General features: G+C 41.7%; 1 protein-coding gene and 1 long non-coding RNA gene across 4 annotated transcripts in view; one reads left to right on the top strand and one right to left on the bottom strand.

The window, feature by feature from the left end:
* The window catches only part of LOC114017725 (uncharacterized), a 31,044-nt gene extending 21,389 nt beyond the window's left edge, over window positions 1-9,655 (bottom strand). For 2 of the 3 annotated variants that reach the window (XR_008732259.1, XR_003562952.2), the window contains exon 1: window positions 9,148-9,655. This is a non-coding gene — a long non-coding RNA (uncharacterized LOC114017725). Of the gene's footprint in view, window positions 1-3,955; window positions 4,104-9,147 lie in introns of all 3 variants that reach the window. The other variant, XR_008732260.1, reaches the window with a different exon arrangement.
* Window positions 9,656-10,153: 498 nt separating this feature from the next.
* STT3B (STT3 oligosaccharyltransferase complex catalytic subunit B) overlaps window positions 10,154-26,531 on the top strand; it is a 52,872-nt gene continuing 36,494 nt past the window's right edge. The window contains exon 1 of the mRNA XM_055710324.1: window positions 10,154-10,671. Coding sequence (XP_055566299.1) covers window positions 10,391-10,671 — 281 coding nt within the window. The 5' untranslated portion in view covers window positions 10,154-10,390. The remainder of the gene's footprint in view (window positions 10,672-26,531) is intronic.

Below are 26,531 nucleotides of genomic sequence, written 5' to 3'. Positions count from 1 at the left end.
CCTTATAGGCAGCCACGATGGAGACCCACTGACCACACTTTGAAATCTGTAAACAGTGTTGTTACCAGAAGAACTGGCCCCTGTGGTTCGGTTCCTCCAACGGGAAAAAGCTCTATCATATGTAAGTTAGGCCTAAGAAACTGTATCTTTCCAAAAATTCAGAACTGACTAGATACACGGGTTGAAACACACAGTGTTTGTTTGCTTGTGACATATATACACTGATGAGCTTGTTTTGAACACTTAACATCTCAACTCTGCTGCCTGTGTTTTATTTATAACTCCAGAGCATTTTTCAAGCCTTGCAGATGCCTGCAAGTAAGGACTACATGAGCAGAGGAAAGGAGGCAATGCCAGTAACTATGTACCAAGAGGCTCAGAAGAGCCATAATACTGTTTGGCCAATTTAAATATTCATTCTTTCCTTGTTAACATTAAGTCTTTCCACATTCAGTTTCTCAGTTAAACAAGAGGTGAAGTGGTTTACATAGCAGTGCTTTAGTGAGATAGAACCTAATTACAGTTAATTCCCAATACACAAAAGGGTGCCTTCCCAACAGTTAATAAAAAGTGATGATTAGGAATGATGAGAGTACTGCTTCCAAAATGAACTTAAGATAAAGCACAAGTATGTCTAATTACCATATTTAAAACCTGCATTGAAAGGTATTTATTTCTCAAGGATGGGTGGAACAAGTTACAATTCTATCTCTCATCTTGGAGAAAAGGAAAGCTTACGTATACATTTCTAACAGACCTACCTAGCACTAGTGCTTCAGAAGCTGAATGCTTCCTTATCAAGAAACTAAGTGCCATGAGGTTGACTGCATAAGTAAAAGGATAATGCTACTATATGGAGACAGAGGAACTAAAATATTGATATTTCATTTTTTCATCCCGCTGGGAATCTGCCATTCTTCAGGTTGTTCTAATATGTGACAGACAAAAAAACTCTTTGCCATCATAAATGGATATGATTCAGGACTGAACACCTAAAAGCACTCAGGGTTTGACCTTGCATTTCTGAATGTTTAGGAGTCTCTATAGTACTCCACAACATAACTGTATTATGCTGACGGACAGTGCTTATAATACTCTGGAGGTTCTGGCTGATCTTCAGAAGCATATCTCTATCTCAACTAAAATAGAGAATTACACAAAAGATGGTCAGTCTTTGCACTTAATATTCACAGCTTTCCTAGTTTCTAGCTGTGAGAGCCAGTATTGACTGTATTAATAAAAATTCGCTCCCATCACATTAGAAGAAACTACATAAAACTTCTACTTGACAGTTTAGGTTAGGACAATGCACGCTAAGTTACAGGCCACAGTAGGGTGGAGTCACTACAGCGAAACTTTCCCAAGCCTGACAAAATTACTCTAATGCTGTTAAAAGAGCATTTGAACAGTCTTCACCCTGCTGTTGCCTGACACAATAAGTTAATGAAGAAACCTAGGAAGTCACAGACTAATACAAGTCACGTTTCTTTCCAGAAGAAGGATAATTGTTGCAGAAATAAGAAAAGATTACCATGCCTAATAATTCAAATGCCAGTAATTAACAGCCCAATAAAAATTGCCTAGGATTTCCACACAAATCTTACCATCTGCCTGCAATAAAACCCACAGAGTATATCTTTGCTTCAAGTGGAAGTCACATGAAGGAGATGTAAGTAAAACCGATTCAGCAAATTAAAGAACATTGTATGTCAAGATAATGGGGGTATTTTCTCTAAGAGAGCCCATTATCTTAGAAATTCCTGAATTTATTCTCAATATTAATAAATAACATCCTCTCAAAAGAAAAAGTTGTGTGACTCCATAAATGCATACAACCTCTGTGTCTTTTCCAACCTAAATGATTCTATGATTCTGTAATATTTAACGTGTGGTGTTTTATAAACAAGAATAGTAAGTAATAAAAAGACCTTCGAGTAAAGTAAAAAATTCCTGGCAACCAGCAAAAAGATACTGTGATGCAGATGGCTTGGTCACATACCCTATCCAGTTTGCCTGTGTGGACTTGGAAATCTATATTGGATGCACGTAGCAAGATTTTGGTAATGGGGAGACTGGAGGGACAGCCTCTATAGGGAGAGGTCAGGGGCTGCCATATGCTGGACATCAGTGGTTCCAGACGGCTTTGCAATGGACCCACTGCAGGTCAAGGCTGAGCCTATCAGCCAAGTTGGTGGCACTTTTATGAAAACATGTCTAAGAAAAGAAAACACCAGCTAGACAGAGGGGGAGGGAACAAAAAGATTTAGAAACAACTGAGGGAACGCCAAAGGCAGAGGAGGACTGACAAAGGGGAGGAACTGCTCCATGACAGATACTCCCTGCAGCCTACAAGAATTGAACTTTATACCATGCACTTAACAGACAGCAACTACATTCACAAAATACATCTCTCTCAAATTAATGTTGATAAGGTCTTCGTGACATTGTGTGTCTGTTAGATGTCAGAAGACAAGAGTAAGCATGGAAGCTCTCATACAGTTTGGATGCTGGTGCTATCCTGGTGTGTCTGCCCCTGCTGCTGCCCCCCCACCTTAACAATGTATGTCTGACACGGTAGATTATGTGGTTGAAAAGGCTCTTATGTACAGTATCAAAATTTATCCCAATGGTCCACACTTTAGGCACCAGTACAGGGAACAGTTGGAAGATTTGTTCATCTCTCATCCCCATGATTTTGAAGGTCAACAGTTTGGCTATGCCTACTGTGTGATCTCCACAGCACAAAGAAGCTAAAGCAACGCTGATCATACTCCTTTGTGCAAAACCAATGTGCATCTGTTCTCTCTCAGAAAAAAGAAATACTGACATGAGAGTTACCACACAGGTGCCAGTAACTTTGGATGGTCTCAAGCAGCACTGGCTCCATGCAAAAATGAGGCAAAAATCCCACAAAGATGGGGGGAGGAGACAGGCAGACAGCATGCATGTGCCAGGGGAGCTATTAAATCAGCATTTTTAAGGCATTTTTGTATCTTCATGTTAAAGACAATTTCATGCAACCTCCCAAAGTGTTTTTAAATGCAGAAGTACAGAGAGTGTAAGAGGAAAAAACAAGTTCTAGAGAACAGCATTCACACCAGAAAACAACAGAGGCTTTTTAAAGTTATGAGATGGTTTGTTACATTAGGCTGATTGCTACATCAAGGAAGGAAAACAGGGCACATAACAGCCACGTAACTGGTCCAGTATGTCCTGCAAGTGTCTGCCTTGAACGGTGGCTCAGGTGCTTTGGCATCCTCTTGTCCTGTTTTTGCAGTTGTACTTGTTATATAGTCAAGAAAAGGATCTTTATTTTTGCATCAGGTTTATGTGGCTGCTTTCCTTTTGCAGTTAGAAATTCTCTTTTAGGAGATTAATTTGAAATACTAACTGGGTTTTTAGGTCTGGGAGCACCATCAGTAACTGGAATGAAGTATCAATATGGATTTCAGTGTCCTAAGACCTACAAAAGTGGAACAAATATTTAAAGGAGGGATGCATAAGAAGAGACTTTAGCAGTAAGGATTAACTATTGTGGGATCAGTTTTCTCAGGATAGGGTTTTAAACATTAAGATTCATTGTTCCAGATGAAACTGAGATTTATTGTTATCCAGATGAATTTCTGGCATGTGTTTTTGATTTTTTTTTTTTTATTGTAGATTTAAGTGCTACAGTCAGTTACAAAAAGAGATTCCTGTGGCAAGAACTGAAGACCTACAGATTAGACATCACAGACCACTGTGCTTCAGTTCACATGTGGACAGAAGTCACTAAAAGCCTCTTAACTTTTCTGCAATACAGCAGTATTTCCACTTTTGAAGCCTCTAACCATTTGATGACAGCCAAAAAAAATTCAAGTCATATTAAATCATAAAGTAGTCATTGCTGAATTCTGTTCTCGACAATGATGCAGTCCTCACTTCAGATCTGTATGTGAGGATGGGTTGAAATTACCTTATCCCAAATCACCCATAAGCTCCTCTTTTGTATTGCATTGTGCATTTTGGCACGTTTCACTCCACAACAAAATGACTTAAACTCCTTTGCAATTCTGATGTAGTTATTAATGTAGCAGTTGAAGAGAAAAATATCTACAAGTAGTCTAGAAAACAGCAAGAAGACAATTAGTTTGAATTGCTAGCAACAGAAAAGCACTAGAAACAATTCTTTGTAAACTTCTTTTTCCTCAAGGCTATGCAAGTTTGGACTACAAGCCCAATTATGGAAAAATACTGCACAATACTTAAAGAGAAATTTTCAGGCATGGGGAATCCTTTGCTGATACTATACTTCACCATTACATTTTTTTTCCTACTAAATTAGATACTGAAGTATCTTCAATACTGTAGAACTTACCACCTTAAACAACTTGCTCTAATTTATAAGCCAAACTAAAATCAGAAGAGTTAAGCTTTGATGAACTATGGTAATAGTTCACAGACAATGTGCAAACTACCTTCTTCCCCTTCCCCTACATTCAGTTGCTACCAGGAACTCTGTGGAATGTTCTGGTCTGAAGGAGGCAATGAAGAAAAATACAACTGAAGGGTGGTCAAAATTGTATCAACAAATAACACCCACAGATTTCAACAGGCTTTAAACAACAACATAAAACCAGTTTTCTTCCTCTGTCCCTCTGCTCTTTGCTGTTTCCACATCTCACTTGATGCTGTAACATGCAGCTGGTGTTACAGCTAACACCAGAATGCTTCTTTCCTGTGTTCTGCTCTCCCCTCTCACTTGAATCCAGTGTCAGAATTCACCTTCATCACAACTAAGCAGTAACAGATCCCATATATTTGAAATGGATATATCTCTCACTCCACTCCCCAGAGGTTAGATTTACCCTCCAGCCGGTTCCCTTAGCAGCTTTGCTGTTCCAACGTAACATTTTAGTAAGACCCAGTATCTACAACTTCTGAGGACTTACCATTTACATGCTAAACACCAGTGTTCAGCTATTTGATGGGCCATTTAGTGATGTCCCTGAAGAAAATGGCCTTTCTTAACATTTTATTTTTTGCTGATCATCCCCAAGGCAGCACATCTCTTCTTACAAGAAGGAATAAGATGAAAGTTTTGCACAAACACTTGGCTGCAGCATTTGCCAAGAACAACCAAGTTTTCGTTAAGGTGCTTGCAAACACTAGAGGTGACAAAACAACACTTCAAGAAAGGTACTTCAGAGGTCCGCAGATTTTAAATGTTGCACAGCACTTATGGATGTGGGTTAGAATATACACATCTATAACTTGAATACGGTATTTTTTAATTTATTTAAAGAAAGTCTCAGTCTGTGCCTCTCCCTCAGTTTTTTCTAACAAGGGATGGGGACTTTGCAGAGGTGGTACCAGCCCACCAGAGGGAAAACCCCCATTTCTTCACAAGAAGTGAAGACAAGGTTGATAAAAAAGGTGCTGGCAGCAGCAGAGTATGCCAGGTGTTGGCTGGGGAGAGCAGAAAGCATTGTAACACCTTGCAGGCCTGTGTGTGCAAGCCAGAGTGATTTTTACCATTGTTCAGGTCATGGAAAAGGGAAATTAAGTAGGATAATTAAAACAGGAGAAGCAGAAGAGGAACATCAACGCATGTCTAAAGTCTTGGAAAGGAAAAGGAGAAATCACCAGTAGAACACTGTCAGGATTAAGTCAAGTTTCTACTGTTACTGAAATGCTAGATGAAGGCCTTGTCTAAACACAAGAGTTGGGCCGTTTTAATTCAAATCAATTAGAAACCTCGTTACAGTTACATAGGTGCAAAGCTCTTTGCAGACAATCTTGTATCAGTTTACAGCTGGATTAATTGATTTATGCATATCCACAAAGGGTTGCACCTGCTGAATTAAACTAATTTTAAAATTATTTTAAACTCATGTAATTTTGTCTATATGGAGACTAATAGATAGTTATTTTTTAAACACATTAAACTTAGGAATTCTCAGGGATAATTATATGCAATAGCATTATGTTTTCTCTCATTTAAACATTGTCATAATTTTTAAACAATGATCATCCAAGCACATAACTGAAATCAGGCACCCTCTGCCACATCAAGTTACACTCAACTGTGCTATTTACATTGTAATATTCTGCAGTTCAGGAATCTGTATCTTTAATCTCTATGGCCATCCTCAAAAATCCTTAACACCAAACTTGTTCATCTGCAGAACTACAAAGTTGGAACCTGAGCTGCTCTTCAAATACCTGTCTAAACTAAGGTACCTACTCCTGTTAAACACTGCTGAATCGTTGCCAATAAGGTTTGGTGAAAAGTTTTAATTTTTCCCACCAACCAGAAGCTTGTACTTCTCACTAATAATTTGTTACCGGATATGTCCATGTGCAATTTTTTCTGCAAAAATTTTGTTTGCCATTCTTTTAATAGCAGACTGAACACCAGTGACACATGGTAGCTGTGTTAAAGAACAAGGAGCTTTCATCTGAGATTTTCCTGTATGCAGCTCCACAACTTTCAAGATGCTCTGGTTTGTACAGCCATAACATAGATTCTGCACTTGGCATTATCCTCTGTTATTAAGGAAGCTTGGAAATGAAATATTTTTTTTTCCCCCTTAAGGCATTTGGCTATTATTTTACATGCTCAGAATAGAAATTTGATTTTCTATATGCAAAATGGTTCATAAATACTACACAAAGTCAACTCCTCAGTCACTAATTTGAACATTTTTGTTGGGTTTTTTTTTGTTTGTTTGCTTTTTTTGTTCAAAGAAAACACTACCACACAGTGGAACAAATCAAACCAAATCACCTCTAAATAAATGGAAGAGCACAGGAGGAGGGGGGGGAGGGGGGCGGGAAGTAAAAAAAAAAGGAGATGAAAAACCTCTTTCCCCATCAAGCTATTAATATGGGTTGAATGCAGTTTTCAGTAAACATGTTTTGCACTTTCTCTACAGAAATGAACCTTCCATTGCTGTCATGGCGGTATAGTATCAAAATCACTGAATCCTTGCATCTAACTATAGGAGTCCATGAATTCCCATCTATTTACATTTCTTCGCTCAATCTTATTGTAAAACTACTAAAACTCATTTCATACAAAAATTCAAATATATTTACTGAAACACTAACAAAAGCTTTTACTAGAACTGTGCTTTTTCTGCTGCTAGATTTCATTGCCCAAGCTCTGAGGTATTCAACAGTACAGATTTTTGAACAGTTTGAAAATGAATAGGCAACAATATCATTTGTTAGCAACAACAAAGCAGCACTTTACCATTAGTCAGCATTCAAATAAATCACATTGTCTGGGCTTGTCTATGCTCTGAAATTTGTCTGATTTAACTCTGTCTGCATAGTCAGAATGATATAACCTCCCTGTTGGATGTAAAAGTTATAGCAGTGAAATTTAAAGTAAACACGATATAACCTTATCCACACCACAGTCTGCACTAATTTTTAAGTAAACCAGATTTCAAATCAAGTGAAATTAACATTGATACTGAATTTTACATAAAAATAAGTTCTGATATACACATTTTTTCCAGCTGACATGAATCATCAGTCCTTTTTGGCCCTTTAATATCAAGGGAAATGGTCGGGGAGGAAGACAAGACATAGGTATTCTATCTACACCACCACCATTTAAAGCAGCTCCTCTACTGCATTGTTAAGCTTGAACTGCTGTTATGAAAAGACAGAATCCCAACTGTGAGAATGGAAATACTGCATTGTCATTTCAGAAAAGTACACCAGGACTGAGCATGTTGTAAAATCATTCAATGTCTTTTAGAAAAAGACTTGATAGTTGCAAATTTCTGGTCATGTTTACTCTTTGTTCATGAACCAATTAAAAATAATAAATAATCCTTCACTTAAAATGCCAGTTGGTCAGCTCATTAAAAAGGCCTAACACCACTAGAAAAGGGTCAAATGTTTACCTTAAGTCAAACATATTGTTGGCCTATTTAAACAAGAGTAAGAAAGAACATGTATTAAAAAACCTCCAAACAAATTTAAAAAAATCCTACCAAACAAAACCCATAGTCTTTTAAAAGCCAGGTTTGGCAAAACTGAACCTCAAAATTTTCCGGATGCTTTCCTAAGCCTTATTCTAAAAAAAGTATGTAAAATGGAGTCCTTTAAGAGCCACAGTGTATCGAAGTGCTCATCTTAACACACACACACACACACCTTACAATAACTCTGCTTTCAAACCTGGTGACCGAGTCACAGCTGTTGACTAATGCAAGGATTGAGGAAAAATAATTACATGCTCTACAAATTGTTAAACAGTTTTCCACTAAAAGAACAACTTTAATAAAAAGGCTTCTACGTTGTTTATAAAGAAGTACACTGTTTTCTTCCTCTGGCAAATAAAATAAAACCAGAGGCAATAGCAAGGACTAATTAGAATGGTATTAGTTAGCTAAGGCCCAGCACATTCCCCAATGATATCAGTGAAATTGAACTGCAAATCTTCAGGACCTCTGAAGAGCCATGTTTGTGTATCAAAGGAAATGCCTAAAGCTGAGACAACAAAATCCAAGCTATTTAATTTGAAAAACACCACCCTACATAAAAGTCACAAAAGTTGTTGGTGTAAATGCTGTAAACAATCATGTTGATTTTTTAAATGTTGCCTGTGCTTAGTACCATGCTTCTAAAAGCAGGCAGTCTTCTGCCATCTCAGAGTAGAATGAAGGTCAGCATAACCATTCAAAAACCATGACTGCAATACATCAGTAACTTTTCATTTTCTTCATTCTCTTTGTAACCACTGGTTTCACAGAATATTTGAGGAAGTTACAGGACTCCCAAATAGCATTTCATTACAAAAATTACTAAAAGAGAAGTCACTTACAAAAAAAAAAAAAAGAAACAAAAACAAACCAAAACACCAGTTTCCATTTGCTGGCCTCTGCCCCGGCCTGGAAGCGCTCCCAGCAGGGGCAGGTGGGCCCGGGCGCCCTGCAGGTGGCTGCCCCGGGGTGAGGGCAGCGAGCTGCCCCCGGCCTTGGCCAGGCTTTGCCCCCAGCTACCCTTCCCAGCTGCCTGAGGGGCAGGTTCTGGCACAACGCGTGCTGCGGCCAACACCGTTTCCAACGGGGTAATTACACGTTTGAAACAAACACCATCAGAGGGAAGCGAGCCCCAAAGAGGCGCAGTATCGAAGAGCAGACTCACAGCATGAGAGACAAACGGGCTCCAGAGCTGAGGGGCGAGCAAGCAGCGCTTAACGCCAGCCCAGGGCCCCCTCAGCGGAGGAAGGTGAGCCGCCGGGGCTCCCCGGGGACGGCTGGTGCCGCCGCTGCCACGCACGCCCCGCCGCGGGCAGCGCCGCAAGGCTCCCCTGAGAAACAGGGGCCGTTGGCGCCGTTACAACCGTTAGGGCAGCCCCCGCGCGCTCAGGGGCGCGGGCACGCCCCCGCCGCACAGACTACGACTCCCAGCAGGCTCCGCTCCGCCTCGCGCGCACCGAGCGCCCCCGCGCAGAGCATGCCGGGAGCGGTGCCGCCCCGCCGGCCCACACACACTGCAGTGCCCGAACACAGCACCAGGGGCCGCCAGCGGTGATAGCCGCTCCCGAGGGCACCCACGTGACTCGCTGGCCTCACTCCGATTGGAACAAACCGCCGCCAGTCACCGTTGCCCCCTTTCTTTTTTTTTTTTATTCCCACCCCTAATGGCTGGCAGTGAGCGCCTCCTCCCCTCCGCGCGCCGCCACGCCTTCAATCCCGCCGCTCCGATTGGCTGTCTGGTCTTGCCCCGCCCCTTTTAAATACCTGTCGCTCTGTGACAGGCCGTCATGCACTTCCTGTTAGCAGGGCTACTGCGGGGATTGGTCCCTCTACCCTGCCCCCCCACACTTCTGCTCGCGGCCCCGCCCCTCCCCGTAGCTCCTCCCGCGCTGGAGGGCGGCAATGTCAAACCGCTGGGAAGGGGGGGCCCGGCCCTCCGCCCCCCGCACCCGACCGGGCCCTCCCGCCTGCGCCCGCGGGGCGAACGCGACCCCCTGGCGCCCTCTGCGCGCCCGCGGCTCCACGGCTCTGCCCTCCGCCTGCGCGCACGGCCGCCGGCCCCTCCCCCCGCCCTGCGCCCGCCCCTCGTCCCCGCCCCCTGCCGTCACGGGCCCCGCCCCCGGGCTCGCGCGCCGCGCCGGCCCCCTCCGCCGCGCCCCCCGCCCGCCCGCCCGCCCCGCGCCGCACTGGGATGGTGACGGCGGCGGCGGGAGGCAGAGCTCGGCTGAGCTCGGAGGCGGCGGCGGGGAGTCGGTGAGGAGCGCTGAGGGACCGGGCGGGCTCCGCCCCTCCCCTGCCGAGCCTCCTTCCTTGCCCCCGCCCTTCCTCCCGCTCCGTCCCCCACCCACCCTCCGCCTCCTTCCCGCACGCGCCAGGCGGAGAGGCTGCGAGGGAGCCCAGGGTACAACATGGCGGAGCACTCGGCCCCCGACAACAAGCACAAACCCGCCGCCAACTCCGTGGCGCTGCTCAACAGCCGCGCCGGGGCGAGCGGTGGCGGCGCGGCGGCGGCGGCTGCCGGTGGCCCCCCGGCGGGCGGAGGCGGCCTGTCGGGGGGCCTGTCGCAGCCGGCGGGCTGGCAGTCGCTCCTCTCCTTCACCATCCTCTTCCTGGCCTGGCTGGCCGGCTTCAGCTCCCGGCTCTTCGCCGTCATCCGCTTCGAGAGCATCATCCACGAGTTCGATCCCTGGTGAGTCCCCGCCGCTGCCGGACGGGACGGGGAGGCGGGAAAGCCGCCCCCTCACGGGGCGCGCCCGGGGCGGGCGCCGCGCCGTCAGCCCCGGCGGCAGCGGTGGGGTGGGGGGGGGGCGTCCTCAGGCTTCGCCCGCCGCGGCCGCGGGGACGGCGGGCGGCCCGCTCCGCCTGCCCGCCGCTCCGCCACTTCGCGAACTTGCGCCCCGGCTGTTCCCCCGGCCGCCGGGCGGAGGGAGCCGAGAGCCGCGGCCGCGCTGGGAGGAGGGAAGGGGGGGAGGCGGTGCGGGCGGGACACGCTGCGGCCGGCCGGGGGGTGCCCGAGGGGTCGCGGTGCGCGGCGACAGGCGTGAGGAGTCGTCGCGGGGCAGGGTCCGGCGGGCGGGCAGCGCGGGGAGCGAGCGGCTGTGCCGGGCGCTCGGGTGTCCCCGCGGGGCGGGGGGGGAGCGCGATGGCGGCGACCTGGGGCCGGGGCGGCGGGGCTGCCCCGGGCCCAGCGGAGCTGCGGCAGGACTCCGCGCCGCGCTGCCGAGGGGCGCGGGGAAAGTTGTGGCGCGGGTGGGGGCCGGGCGGGGGGTCGGGCGGGGAGCGGGGCTCCGGCCGCCGCCGCGAGAATGGAGCAGCTGTAGCAGGCGTGACCCCGTCTGGGTCCTTCGGTCGCCGCGTTGGTCCCCAGATGTGCGGGGCGGCTTCTCGGAGTGGCCGATCCTGGAGCCCTTGTCGGCCGTGGAGGGAGGAGGGTGAGGAATGCGCTGCAGGAAGTAATCTTCATAAAAGTGACTTGAGGGATTACGGTGAAATGGGTGACATGGATTTACTGCCAGGTGTTTCAGAGCTGTGTTTCTGAGCCCAAGGACTTGTGCTGTTTCCCACGCATCTTGATTTTTCGAAAGATTGCTTCCCCTCCTGTAGAAGCTGTCTGTTCTTTTCCCCGTTGGAGGGGACTGAAACCATTTTATGTGTAAGATCAAGAAATGCTGCACTCGCTCCTTCCAGCAAGGCAAAGTGAGAGATGACGGGACTGGTGGGGCAGGTTTTTTAATGTGAAAACGTCACAGTGGATTTTTTTATTAGTGGCTACTTCATCCTAGGAATCCCTGGTTTTTTAGAACTTGACGTAGGGTAAACAGCAGATGACTTTGGAATAACGAATTGTCTGGTTTTAATTTAAAATTTTATTTCTTGAGTCTTACTGTTAATTGAGTAAAGAGACGAGATGCTTCATTTTAAAATGCACGGTAGATGCTCTGCGTTAAACTGATCTGAAATTGTCACTGAAATTATCCACAAAGCATGGGCTCCACTTTGATAGTTTCAAAAGCACAACTTCCTCTTTTCTGGCTGGGTCCACCCCCCCTGCTCCCCCCGCCCCCACCCCCCCCCGTGTAATCCATTCACAAATCATGGCTCAGAGTAGTGGCTAGAGGACAAGGAATTGCTTTGTTTCTAAACGCTGTCTGAAGTAATACATGCTTTGTGATGTGAAAGCCAAATATCTCAAAATATCTTCAAAACATTAAATAATTGCCCATAATTTAAGTGGGGTTTTTTCTGCTAACACAAATGAATGGAAGGAATGCAAACTTTCAATTAATAAAGTTAACAGCGGGGGGAGGGAGCACAGTTAAACACATCTGCAATGAGAGTATGAACATGCCTGTGAAGTAGTTTTCAGTCTCTTTTAATCTAACTTTAAGCAAAAAGGCTTTCCTTTATCATGGAGGAAACTTTTTAGCACACAGCTTACATTTTTGTACAACTGTATCGGAATTTTACAGGAATTTTACAGCATTCAGTTGCAGAACTTTTGTTATTAAGCCTTGAAGGAAATCAAAATAGGTTCTGTAGGAGTTACGTTTATAATCATTACACGGTTGTAAAGATAAACTTCTGGTTTAAGCAGTGTATAAGTTGATGCAAAGTTATCTTCCTGAGTGTACAAACAGAAGGCGTTGCTGCCTGTGCTACCGTATGTATGTACCTTTGCTAATTAGAGAATAGATGAAGTTGACAAAACTCATTGATTTTACTGCAGGTTTCTGAGAGGCAGTTGAAATGTCAAGAATCATGCCAGTGTCATGTTGCTGCATGCCAGAAATGGTAGAGGCAAATGCACTTAAGTTAATTAGTAGGAAAGAGAACCTAAAATGGTACAAACGGAGGAAAACCAAAGGGCTTTATTGCAACAGCAATATTGGTGCAAAGAATAAAAAATGATGTTGCTCCTAAACTGTTGAGTAACTAGGTAGGAATGGCTTTTTACAGTTGTAAGGGTCTTACAAGTCTGAATCTAATGTGGGAAAGGAGCTTGTGAGAAGAGATTAGAAGCAGTGCTCTATTTTTATGTTTTTAACCAATTCTTTAGCAGCTTGTTCAGGTAAACTGGATTTTCTTTTTTTTTCATGACAGTGGCCATAGTCTTTGCTGGTGGAAGAGTTCCGTAGTTTTCTCCATTCCTTTGATTTTTCTGTCAGGCTTAAATAGGATAGCTTGCAGTGTGTTAAATCACCTGTTCTCTAGTATTTGTTTTGTGACCGAGAGGAAGCTGAGGAATATTTGATAACTGGTTTGCCTAATGCTCCTCATTTTATTCTTTTGAATGGAAAAATATTGTTGCCTCTAAGGTGTAGAAAGCTTTCCCCTTTACTTAGGAGTCCAGTTTTCCGTATGGACTTAAGAAACGTAAGAGATCTGGCGTGGGAGGAAAGGGAGATTTGCCTTGGGTTTTCTGCACATTAATTGAATCAAATACCACTTTTTTTTTTCTAGCGTCCCTTTCAAGCTGCGTTTCTGACAATGAAGTCAGGTTTTGATTCCAGGGTGTGTGTGTTTGCTCGTTTTGTAAAATTAGCCTCTGAGACTTCAGTTGGCATTTCTTCCAGAAATGACCACAATGTAATACAGTAGGCCAAGACAACAGAGAGGACAACTTTTGCTGTTGATCTCTGCTATAATACAGTGCCTGCATGAGGAAAATACAAACTTGTATTTTGAGGTCACCATACTGTAATTTACAAACTTGTAACCTGTTTGCCATTACTAGGATGACTTTTCCCCCCCCACACTAAACACCCCTTTTGTATAGTATTGCCACTTTATTTTGATTTATTTCTCATGTCTTGTTTAACTTCTGTACATCAGCTGGTCCAAAGACTTTGAAAAATGTGTGTGCTTTTTGGCAAGTCAGGTCAGATGAGCTGATATGTGAAGTCAGTCAGCACTGAGTTTAAGCTGAGCTATTGACAGGCATCCGGCATTTAACTTCAGGATTTCATTATCAGGCCAGGAACGTGAAAAATGGACAGCAATGGTACATTGGGATGGACAGGTTTCATGCCTGAAATTTGGTTCATCTGTTGGTTGGTTTGGCAGCTGTGTAGACCAAGAGCGTAATTTCTGTGCTACATGTATACAAGTGTACAGCAAAAACTCCTCATGAAAGTAGAACAGTGTGTTTAGCTCGGTTGGCAAGCGAGGTCATTCTTTCTGTCAGATGTTGCCTTAAATGCCAGCATGGGTGCTGAACCAAGGCAATAAAAATTATGGAGTACTTGAACCAGGACTATTTCCTATGCACTGGTTTGTCAAAAGTAAAGCTCCAGCATGTCCATGTGCTGTTTCATTTGGCTGCTCATATCATATATATACGCACATAATAATCTATATGTCTCTGTGTGTGTATATATATGTGTATACATATAAGGTTAGATATATCTAGCAAGATCATTGCATCCTGATACTACTACTAAAATGGTAACAACCTTTGATACATCAGTAGTCTTTAGAGAGTGATATTAAAATAGTAACATTCATTCAGTTTGCACAGTTCTTAGCGTTGTCGCACGTGTAAGAACTGTATCTGAATCATTAATCATATCTCATGACATTAAATCAAACTTTCGTCCTTCCCTGAGAATTTTAACAGCTTGCTAAACACCAGATTAATGCCAGTTGCCTTAGGAGTGAAAGCTGGTTTAAGCTGGAATGAAGAAGCTCCTGTGTCTGCGCATGAGACCCTCTCCATACCAGTTTGCATGTTCAGGATGGAGCGCTAGTGTGACCTTTGTTACATTTGCCTACCTACTACTGCCAGGAATCTTGTTTCCTATTGTCCTGGTACTGAATAGCACTACCACAATCTCATATATGTCTTTGCCTCTTCCAAACCAACATCACTGATTGCTCAAACAACCAGCTTTTTAACTGTCATCAGGGTGACTGTTGTTTATCAAACCTCACTGAGGTAACTTAATTGTGCTAGTGGGAAGTATGGTTTATATATATGATAGCAATCCACCTTCTTATCACTGATACCACCATTGACTGTTAGCAGACTTTGGTGGATGGGGATGAACTGGTGAAAATAAATACGAGGTTGGTGTCATTGCTTGCACTTCAGAGGCAGGCAAGTTAAAGGAAGTTAGGATTTTATCTTGCACGCAGCCAAAAAGACAGGTTTTGCTAGGCTCAAATCATGTTTGCTAGATGGATTCTTGAGGTGTTAGGAACTTTTTAAAATGAAAATTTAATTTAACACCTATAAATTTGATATGAAAGCTTCATTAAAATATAAAGTGTGACTCAAGTGAATATTAGAAGTGGTGTATAGAACTGATCAAACACCGGAGGTTGTGTAAATGCATTAATTTCATTGGGAGAGAGTAAGGTTGTGGGTTTGTGTTGTAGTTAGCTGATTCAATGGTTGCCTTCTGGAGTAGGAGTTCTCCTCTATCACCCACAGTGCAGTCCTGCTTTTTTCTTTGTGCTTCCTCTAAAGCAGTCACGGTGGGTTGATTCAATGAGATGAATTGTCAAAATACTGTAACATTTGAGTTCCCAGAGCCTGCCCACCATCAGTTTTTTTGTTGCAGTTTATTTTCTTCTTTTTGAGGAATAGTATGAATTTTGAGAGGGAATGTAAATAGCAACTGGTTTTAGAGGGTAAACTGGAATTGAGTGATAGGGAGGAGACATGTATACATATAAGAACAGCTTGTTAAGATACTGGAGCAACAGGAGTGACAAAAGAAGGGGTATGTAGCAGTGAATGAGAGTACTTTAAGCTGATGTTTGTAAGGGGGGGAAAAATGTAAAGAGGATGCTAGTGTTCATAATCTCAATCAACAATGCGCAGTGTGTAGGCTCTGGTCAGATGTGGTACACCCAGATAATACATCTGGCCATTGCTTAGCTGCTAGAGACTTCTTCCTGGGCAAATAGACAGCAGATAGCGTGGTAAATGTGTTCTTGAGGGGTGGCAGCCACTGTCATTTCCAAACTGCTATCCTTCTGGAGGCTTTCAACCCATCACATAATCTTGTCAAAGGTGAGTACGTGGATGTGGATCTGTTTAGGAAACATTTCACTTTAGGGTTCTTTTCCCAAACACTCCCTTTTGTTTATAATCTCCAACAACCTCCAGACCTTGGGAAAGCATTTGATTCCAGTCCAGTTTTAATATAGTCACTTTGGATTGATTTTGAGATGTTGCAAATGTCATGAGATTCATATTAAAAACCTAACTACAGCGTCTTAATTCACAAGCTTTTTCATTCTTTGAAATAAGAAGTAATCAATCTATTTCTATTTTATAGGAATATATTTTAAAAGATTGTATACTTTTAATGAACAGTTGGATTAAGTGTTCTGTGACTTTTTTCCTAAACGTAACATACCGACATACTACATTTGAATGATGGAAGTTTTTCATACCCTAGTAATACTAATAATTTTAGCAGGATTTCAGGTAGCCAGGTAGCTCAAACTCATTTCACCCATTTTATTATAGTAGGAAAAATATTCTAGTATAGTCTCCAAAGTGATTTAATGAGGCCTTTCTGTTCATGAAGGGCGAGTTCAGAGATTTTTATGTTCTTGAAGAGTAGCCTGCCAGGTATCTTCCCCTTCCCTCCTCTTTAGTAGGGAAGATCCAGATCAGGCATCTTTTTTGATCCCGGCTATTGCAGTATAAAGTCGCTTGAGAAACTTGTTAGCACAGGTCAGTCCCTGGGTTTTGGGGCTTTCTAGATTACAAGTCCTGTATGTCCAGGGGCTTGAACAGCCTTTCCTTGTTTATGTACTTGGAGGGTGCTGTTTTGAAGCCAAGTAAACTTTCTAGAAGGTCGATACTGTGTTAACAGTCAAGATGTGACTGCACTGAACTCCACTGCTTAGGAAATTGCAAAAATAGGTAAATATTTTTTAAAAAAATTAATGGAAGAAGGGCAATCTAGAAAAAGAACGTTGGACAGAGTTGAAGGCATAACAAAGACTGTGCTTTGTGAGTGGGGAGACCTTGGGCTAGATTTGATCAGTTAGTCTGCAGCCAGAAAGCAGTTCACCGTGTGGCCTCATAAAATAACATTAATGTAAGAATGAACCTTCTGCTCCATCTCTGCTATTGTTTTCTACCATCTTTACTTAGCAGGTAGTGTTTCTTTTTTCACTTGCACAATTTGTAATTAGGGTGAAAAACTCATCAGGCTTCACGTGGGTACAGTAGTGGGGTTGTGAATGAGAAGGTAAGCAGGGCAGTGTTCATAAAACACATGCGGAGTATGGTTGAGTACAGAGACTATCCCTATAGTCTTCTTTTGGAAAACATAGGAGTAAGACAGAATGCTTGCGAAGTGTTGCCCCTTTTATTGATTTGTGGATAGCAGAATGAAACTTGAAAAGGAAAATGTATTGGAATGTTTTATGGAGGCTGGGTCGAACTGAATGGGCAAGTTTAGCTTTTAATGCCATGGGACTTTTTTAGAGGGCCTTCAGTGAATACTCACAAACACTTGACTAGCTACACCAAATGCTATGTTGAAAATCCTTGAATGGACTTTTCTTGGCAGATACCCTATTATTTGAGTGGCTTAATATGTTCTGGTTTTTAAACAGAAGTTTGATTACATAGGGTTAGGGTGGGTTATAAAGGTTACCTTTTGCTTCCTATCGTAATTCTCTTTAATAGTCTCTGGTTTTGGCAGCCTGTAATCCTAATACGCTTTTAAATTTCTCATGTTGAACTGGTGGGGGGAAAGTGAGTAAAAATTTTGGACAGTAAAGCTAGTGGGGAAAATGCAAAATCCTATAGGTAATGGGATGGGGCTAGTCTGGGTTTAGGGAGGCGTATCTCTTCTGATTCAGTCAGGTTATTTCCCATTTAATGTCAGTCTGTGCATGTGCTGCAGATTTTCCTCCTTAATTTTTGAAAATTCCACTCTGCAAGCCCTTTGAGGTACCTTTGTACTAACTTTTAGGGCTAATCTTAAGGGCTTCTTTCTACTCGGCAGAGCCATTAAAGCTGCTGCTTTTGTACCCTGTACCCTGTAGCAAGGCATGTGCAGATGTTTTTATTATTATTAACACCTTTAGCAAAACTTCTAACCATCAGCCTTACCACTTGCTTGCAGAACAAAGTGAACTTAGGACAAGTATTGCTATAGTCTTTCTGTGCTTCACGTCTGCAGTAAAATTTATAGTTTGTCCTATGGATAGACTTCATTTCTGGCCCTGTAGCTGAGCAGAGCTTGTGACCTGAGCTGTTGTTGACGATCAAGCTGAGGTATTTTTAATGTAGATGGATGGTAGGTCTGGGCTTGAGAGGTACTGTGAAATTGACCCTAATGTTGCACCACACCTCAGATAAGTTGAAGCAGCCTGAGGAATGAATTTAAGGATATAGATACAAAGAAAATAGATCAGCTTCTGTATTTCCCAACTTACTGCTACTCTTTCCCAGGCTAAAAGCTCCTTTGGCATATGGAGAATTAAATGCTTCTCATACTTCAAAAGTTCTTGCTATTAAGTGAGGCAATATCCCTGTGCTTTAGAAAAAGAAATTGTCTTTTTTAAACAAGGATAATTGAGTGTTTGTACATGAGCGCTTCTCAGAGCGGGAAACGGTATTTAAGATGTCTGTCTGCTATGGGAGACCCAAGTCCAGTATCATATGCTACTTCTTAAAGAGCCCATCTAATATGAATGACTGGGGTATGTGGGCTGTAATGATAATTACTTCCAGGTGTTACAGTGATTATCATATAATTTTCTATGGCAGTTGATTTATATGGGTTATGGTAGGTAAAGAGCATGTTGGAATTCTGTTCAGCTGGTAATCTATGAAGATAGAGTTGCAAAATACCTGTTCAAAACTTTCCTTACTTAAACAAACAAACAAAAAACCCTTGGGAAACTACATTACAACTGAGGACGCAAGTTTGGCTTGATTACTGAGTTTTGGTGGTGTTCTTAATGAGATTGCTATTATCTTCTAGACCATTTTACACAGTAGTATTTACATTTATTTGAAAAGAGTGACTCGCTGTATTCATAGGCACCATCTATCCTGTTTGCTGAATAGCAAAGGGATTTTGCAGAAAGGAAAAATTGCATGTAATTGTAATTTTAAACTGTTCTAGAACACATGGCTGGGCAGCTTTTGTGAGTGCTTTGCTTTATTTTTTTCAGTCTCTGTGGGGTTTTTTTGTGATTGTTATATTATAAATGGTAGCTAAATCCAGCAACAAAGAGTGTGATTTTATTTACTTTTATTCCCATCATCTTTGCAATAGATGGACATTTTAAGGAACGCTAGGGGTGGAAAGTACCTGTTTGAGGATGCAGCTGACTGGGAGGACAGTGTGTTGAACAGAATACTTGTGTGCTATAACCAGAGGATTTGAAAATACAGCAATTAATTTTCTTGTTGCAGAAGCAAAACATAATAAAACCAGGCCTACCTGTCCTGAATACTTTTCTTTGTTTATCCAGCTTTTTTTATTTCTGTAGTCTATTGCATATGTTGAATGTGCTTCCTTCCTTCCTATTCTAAACTTATCCCAAGTGACATTTGGAAGTTCTGTTGAGTAACTCAGAATTTCATAAATATTGTTTGGAATGTATATCTTGAAAAAGGCAGTTCAGGTTTATAGTTTGGGTATTAAAGGCCTTTAAAATGCCTTTATTTCTTTCTCTGGCAATAGATAAAATGCCTTAAAGTTGCAATTCTTCTAATTTAGAAAGTCAGCAAAACAAGATTGGAGCTTTGGCGTTATTATATTGATGTTAACAGTGGAAGTAAGTGGGCATCTCTTTGGCTTGCTTTACTGTAGAACAAGAAACATGAAAGCCAATGCAGTGTGAGTTTTCCAGGAATCTGGGTATCGCTGCTGTGTTTTGACTGGTTTCTCTTATAGAGGTGACTAGAATGATTTATCTAATGTCAGATGTCTGAAGTAGTATTTGAAAAACTGTTGCATATGTCTCACAATTCATTTTACTCTGTAACAGTTTTAATCTTTCATTTGCCAAATAGAAAATGGATTTTGACACTGGAGAGGCTACCTTAAACATTTGCAACATTATCCTAATTTGTGATGGCTCAGGTCAGCTAGTGAAGACAAATGTAATTTTTCTCCTATGGCTTAATATGTTCAGGATCCAAAGAATTTCTAGTGCTTTAATTTTGTAATCCTTCACTACTTCACCAATGCTTGCCCCACCCTCCCACAGTAAAGACCAGTTTTTGCTTGGGAGAATACTGGATGATATGGTTTGTGTACAGTATGTCATGCTTATAGTTTCATCACTGAATTGTATTTTCTGGCTTTTGCTTTGGTAAGTCAACTTCAGGATCCCTTTTTCCTTATGCTTCCATCATACTGTAGTTTCAACACAACATTCTTACCTATGTGGCATCATGGGTTTGCTTTGTGATAGTATATTTCATACAGTACAATCTGCTGTCTTCTTTCAGGGCTGTCTTCAAGAGGAAAAACCCACAGAACAGCTTTTAAGTATCAGTTGAATGGTGCTTTTACCTGGGAAGTTAAGCAGTGTTGTCTTCTATCTCAGAATCCAATATGCTGTGCTAGAGTACCTGTGGATATTATTTCCATGTTGGAAAACACATGGTAGATGATTCCAAAGGTTCCTTCGAGAATGTCCAGGAAATGACTGTGGCTGATAAGACAGCTGTTCACAGTGCTTTGAGTAGAGCCTGACTCTGAATATCTACAATATGACAAGGTGCTCTAAGCTTGTCTTCACCGGTATAAATTGGCCTTATTTGCATCTAATCAAGTGGAGCAGTTTTCCTGAATTTTCCATCATCTCTTGTATACTTCCTCAGATAGTTCTCTGCTGTGTTAACAAGTTAAAGGCAATGTGCAGAAATCTTGTAAGTGTAGGTGTCAGGATCTGCAGCTGGATGCAGGGAGCGAGAAACTCCCCTCTTCCAGTGGTGCTGAGCTACTGTATTGGCACATCTTGTACCCTGATCCCATCTCAGATATCCAGGAGTTCCCTGACCAACAGGTCATGGGGTTATCGAGGGGTGAATGTATCAATAGTTTCTGTTAAAGCTCTTCTGCTGTGCTGTAACTGTTTAAAAGTTCTGCCAGGAATAAGATTGTCATTGCTTAAATGGTTATATGGGATGTTGGGGATCTAGAGCTGAATCCTGGTTTTGAATCAGGAAGGTTAACTCTAGTTTTCTAATTTAAATCTGCATTTGTGAAGAGGGAGTTGAGAGGGCATACAGTCCAGTGGGGATCGGAGTGTGAAAGGTCCTGGAACAGCCCAATTTAATTCATGTCTGGAGGGCAAGGGGGAGAGAAGATTTAGGATTGTATGACCTAAGAACTATCCCTTGAGAACTTCTGCTAGGTCCTTCCCAACAGCTCTCATGTATCCCTGGCAATATACCTCTTTTCAGCGCTGCCTGAACAGCCACTGATCCTACTGCTTTACTATCTTTCTTTCCCCGTTCCTTTTCATCAACAACCAGATATTCATTTTACCTTATCCCATTTCGTGTGGCAGTGGAGGAGAAGAGTAAGGCATGGTACCTCAAGTCAGTACTTGTTATTTGATGAAGTGGCATTAGGAATTAAACTCATCCCTTTTACTGTTCATTAGTGTAAGACAGAAGGGCTATAACTATCAAACTGTGTAGTAATGTAGCCAGCTGGTCAAGGAGGTGGTGTGTTTTGGAAAGGACGTGCTCCTGGACATAGGATAGAAGAGACAATGGTGGGTGTAGTCTTATTAATATTTCTGTAATAGCGTTTGTGACAGAAAGCATCACAGCTTATAAGCATATGTGTGTAATATTAAGCCTCGCTCATCCTAATAGTGTTCCCCCTCCTCCACATTTGTATTGTATTGTATTTTTTTTTAAATCCCTTTAAGGTCACTTCTGAACATGAATTGGATTTTACTAAGGTGTGACAGAGGAGCACAGTGAAATAGTTTGATAGGTACAGCATACTAAGACTAAGCAATGCTACAAATTCCATCATGTAATGAGAAAACAAACATGCAACTTTAATTGTACAAGGCAGGAGTTTAATATTAATTATGAATACTGTCTTAAACGCTGAGCATTATAGTCACTGCAGTGCACTTAATCTGTAGTGTTTCTGTGAGGATACATAATAAAAAACAAATAATGTTTTATTATTAAACTTCTGTGTTTCTTGTGTGTAGTCTTTTAAAGAAATGTTGGTAACCTTTAAGTACAATTCTGAGCAGGTTGCATTAATTCAGTGAAAACTTGCCTTTTTAATTTTTTATTTATTTAGACATACTTGAAACATTATGAAAAATATAAATAAAATGTAGTAGATAACTGATTTTAAATTCTGCTTGCCATACTTATTTCAGAATAAATCAGACACTGAAAGTGGGTCAAGAATGCAAAATATGGTTAGAAAGATAAACTCCAATCTGTGTATTGAAGGGAAGGATGAAGACTACTTCCTGCTGTCATCTACTTTCCTGGTCTTTATTTTATTGGGGACATCCTATTGCTGCACGAATTTCCTCTAGTGTAAGAATATGCAGTCACTTTGCAAACAGCTGGAAGTGTTTCTGCCCTCAGCTGGCAGCCACCATCCCTTCTGTTGGACTGTAGTAATAGATCATGTGGAATAAATCAGGTGAAATAGTTCAGGCCATCCTTAGATTGGTTTGCTTTTTAGCTGTGATTTAAGCTGACTTGTTTGATTTGGGTACAGAAGCGAATTAGGAGTGCTTCTGCATTCCTTTTAACTAGCAAAGGTCAGTTGAAGGATAACTGCCACAGTTAAATTTGGGTGGGTGTGCAATTTAGTACATGGCAGCCTGGAGTTTTGATTTCCCCCCTGCCTTATGCTTTTGTACTTTGGGCTATATTCATGCCTCTTTCTTTTCTGCTTTATTTGATTAGGACTTAATTAGATCTATCTCTAGGTTTCTGCAAACCCTGGGCATATACTTTGGTTTGTTCTGCAGGTAGCTTTATATGTATATCTACGTGCGTACATACTCACAGCAGAAAATTGCCTGATCCCTGCTACATGCCTGGTGAATGCAATATTTATGTCTATTTATGCTAGGTTACTGGAGGGTTAAGCAGAATTCCAGCAGATGTATTTGTTAGCTAAAATTAGGTCTTTAACCCAGCCTCCATCACTGGACAGAAATTGTTCAAGTTAGATAGACTGGCTGGTTCTGCTCTAATGATGCTTTCTTTGTATAATCCACTCTGAAACATTAATTTTTATGTTTTCAGCAATCATTGTAGTAAAAAGTCAGGAAGTCAACATTGCAACAGATGGAGTTGAACAGGTGCCCAGCTTCTCCGACTAAACATAATTTACATACAGAAAGGACAATTGGAAAAAAGTGTAGTCATAGAATTCAGGTAACTAAGAGCTAGTTGCAAGAGGAAGAACAGGAGGTGCATTGAGAGGTATACTAAAGAGCAAATATTTAAGGAACAGGAATATTGGATGAAACTATCTTATTTTAACTCGCTAAACTGACTTAGACCGCTGACATGCAACCACAAAGCTGCTGATTCTTTTAATTTCTGTGTGCTAACAAAAAACTATGTTGACATAATATATACAGTGGTTTGATACCTAATGTCCAGTTCTGGCTGGACCTACTCTTTCTCATGTTACATGGGAGTTCAAACAACAAGTTATAGGTTATTGAGGGGTAGATGCAATAGTTTCTGCTAAAGCTATTCTGTGTTGTTATAACTGTTTAAATGTCCTGTCAGAAATAAGATTGTCCTTGCTTAAATATTACATGGGATGGTGGGGATCTAGAGCCTTTCTAATGGCCCTGTTTACTTTTTACTATGTCTTCCATTTTACAGGGTAGAAATCTAGTGTCCAGACTGATTCCTTAATTTCACTTAATGAGAAGTAATTGTGAAGTTGGTTCAACTGCATTTTGGTGTAGTTAGTACTTCCACAGTTGCCATTACATTGTAGCATATATATGATTTTATTATGCAGCAGAGATTATGACTGTGCCACGTACTCCCAAATAGTTAAAATAGAATGAAAGTATCCACAATGAATAAGAAATTTCCTTTACTCTGTATTTCAGACTATTACAAAAATTAGTATGCTTTTCTGGATATGTATTAGATCTTGTTACAGAATAGCAGGTAGTGTGTTTGAGATCAGTTTAATAAGAGTCCAGAATAATTGTCGGGGTGTAACAGATTACTTTGTTCTGTAGTAGATAACCAGGAAAAAAGTGGCTTGGGAGCTAGCCGTCCTTCTTGTGAAGCAGTCACGTTCAGCCCATTCATTTCTAGTATCACATTTTTTTACACACAGAGTATTTTTCTTCTTAAAATATATTATTCAGCTAATAGCCTTTGAGTTGCTTTTTGCCAACCAGGTTCTCATGTACCAGCCTTTAACTTAGAAGGTCCTGAAGTTAAGCTGCCTCCATCATGTTAAAAACAAGTACAGTATGAATCTGTTTCATCTGGAAGAAACATTCTTTTTGAACATTAATTTGTTGCAAAGCCCTCAGAGTTGCAAGATTGGAGGCTAATGCTCCACAAAGTAGCCCAATAGCACTCAGAAAGAAACAGACCTAATGCTTTTAGGGCCTTTTGAGTTTGTGGTAGTTAATATTGTATTGAGCAGAGAAGTGATGCCTCTCAAGAAGCTGATGCTGTCAAAATATATGGAACCAGTATTGCTGTCAGTATTGACGCCCGTCATGGTGTAGTATCTGCAGTGAAGTGCATGTCCAGTAGAGAGGAAAGTCAGCATTCAATTTTTCCCTGTAGGAATTTCAAATTATTCTTTTCGTATCTTATCAATGAAACCTCTTGGGAATTTTGTCTGTCCAAAGAAAAAAAAAAAATCATCGCTTTCTTCTTAGGTGTAAAATACTTTTAAATGTTATGAATGGCAGACTTCACTGGCAAAGTATGTCTTTTAGTATTGATAAAACTGGCACTTTTCTTAATAATTTGCCTTGAGGCATGGAATAGTTCAAAAGCAAGACAGAAAAAAGTGGTGAAAAAGCCTAATAGGCATTAGATGAAGTTTCTGAAACTGTAGGCAGATACATGCCCACTACAGTGATGATGGGAAGCATATCATGGCTTCAGATGTGGTGTATTGTATGAAAAGTATAAGCTGTGGTCATGGAATTCTTTAAAAAGCTTGCAGCTCTTGAGCAAAAATGTTGAAGATGCCCTGGGCTCTCTGAAGAAGTCAGAGCAACTGTATGCTCCCTTTAGAATTTCATATCATTAAGCCACTGGCAGCGTGCAGTTACTGATTTTAGCACTTGCTAAGCGTGACATCTTACTGCAGACAGTGAAAATACCATGCCAAGTAGTGGCAGTAGGAATGCTGTAATCCTCCTTAAACACATTGGGGACATTCTGATATTCTTAATGGTTATTCTATAACTATTCTGGTATTTTTCAGGCTTTCCACTGAACATTAGTTGAATGTTAGACCTGAAAAAATAGGTGCCTTTCTGGTTGTGCTATGCAGCTTTTTTTTTCTGCCTGGGCTGTTCTTCCCCATCGGGAGCTATTCTAATGGTATTACAAACAGTTTCATTGCTTGGCTGGATTCCAGGAACAGAATCTTCATCCTCCTTTGACTCAGAATTTCCATCTTCTGAAGTTAGGTGGCCACATCACTACAGAACTCCCTGACATTTTACTGCATCAGCATACTAACTATCCTTTGTATAACAAAGGACTCTTCGCCCCATTTTTCTGTGTGAGTGTGTTTGTTCAGAGTTAGGAAGTCTGAAATCAAAAGCAGGACTGTGACCAATTTTGAACCCGAGGAAACTCAGAATGGTAGTCCTTCTGCCAGTTTTCTTATCAAACACTAGACTTCTGGTTGACAGTCAACTTCCAGGATGTGTATGTCTCTTTTCAAATGGCCTTACTTGCAAGAAAACCCCTAAAGATCAGTTGGACCTCTGTAAACGTAGGGCGCTCTTGGGACCTTTCACCAAATACTTAATAGTGGTTGAGGTTTGTCTCACAATACAAAAAGTAATTACATATCCATATATTTTGAGATAAATTCATAAAGTCTAAACAATCAAAAGTTCTATATTTGATGCCTTAAAATTGTCAGCATTAGGACAATATTAAACTCTACACCAGCAAAAGCTTGTTATTTTTTCTTTCTGGCAGACTTGACATAGTAATTGTCTTTCAGTCAGCTTTAAAAGATCTGCGCAAGCATGTTCCATGTCCCTTGTGAAAGAAAGTGTTAATATGTTCTTGACTCTTGGGTGTGTGTTGTCTAGTGAGGTGCAGAAGCTCCAGCTGAGTGTGCAAAGTGATAACATCTTCCACATAAAACTGTGGTAGGTACGCATCTAGAGAATACCAGAAAAAAATTTGTGGACGCATAAGTACTTGATTATATATAAATGTTCTAACTGGGGACAATTCATGCAGTGTATCTTTGTGTTAGATTTAATATCTAATAAAACCATTCTGCTGACATCAGCCTAAGTTAAAAAGAAAGGAATGTGAGATTGTTCTGTGATAAAATTGCCTGGTTGCTCTTCAGTTTGCAGAGC

Source organism: Falco cherrug, chromosome 4, assembly GCF_023634085.1.
Source record: "Falco cherrug isolate bFalChe1 chromosome 4, bFalChe1.pri, whole genome shotgun sequence".
Lineage (NCBI taxonomy): Eukaryota > Metazoa > Chordata > Aves > Falconiformes > Falconidae > Falco > Falco cherrug.
Note: the sequence above shows the minus strand (reverse complement) of the source record. Positions and strands in the feature narration are given on the sequence as shown.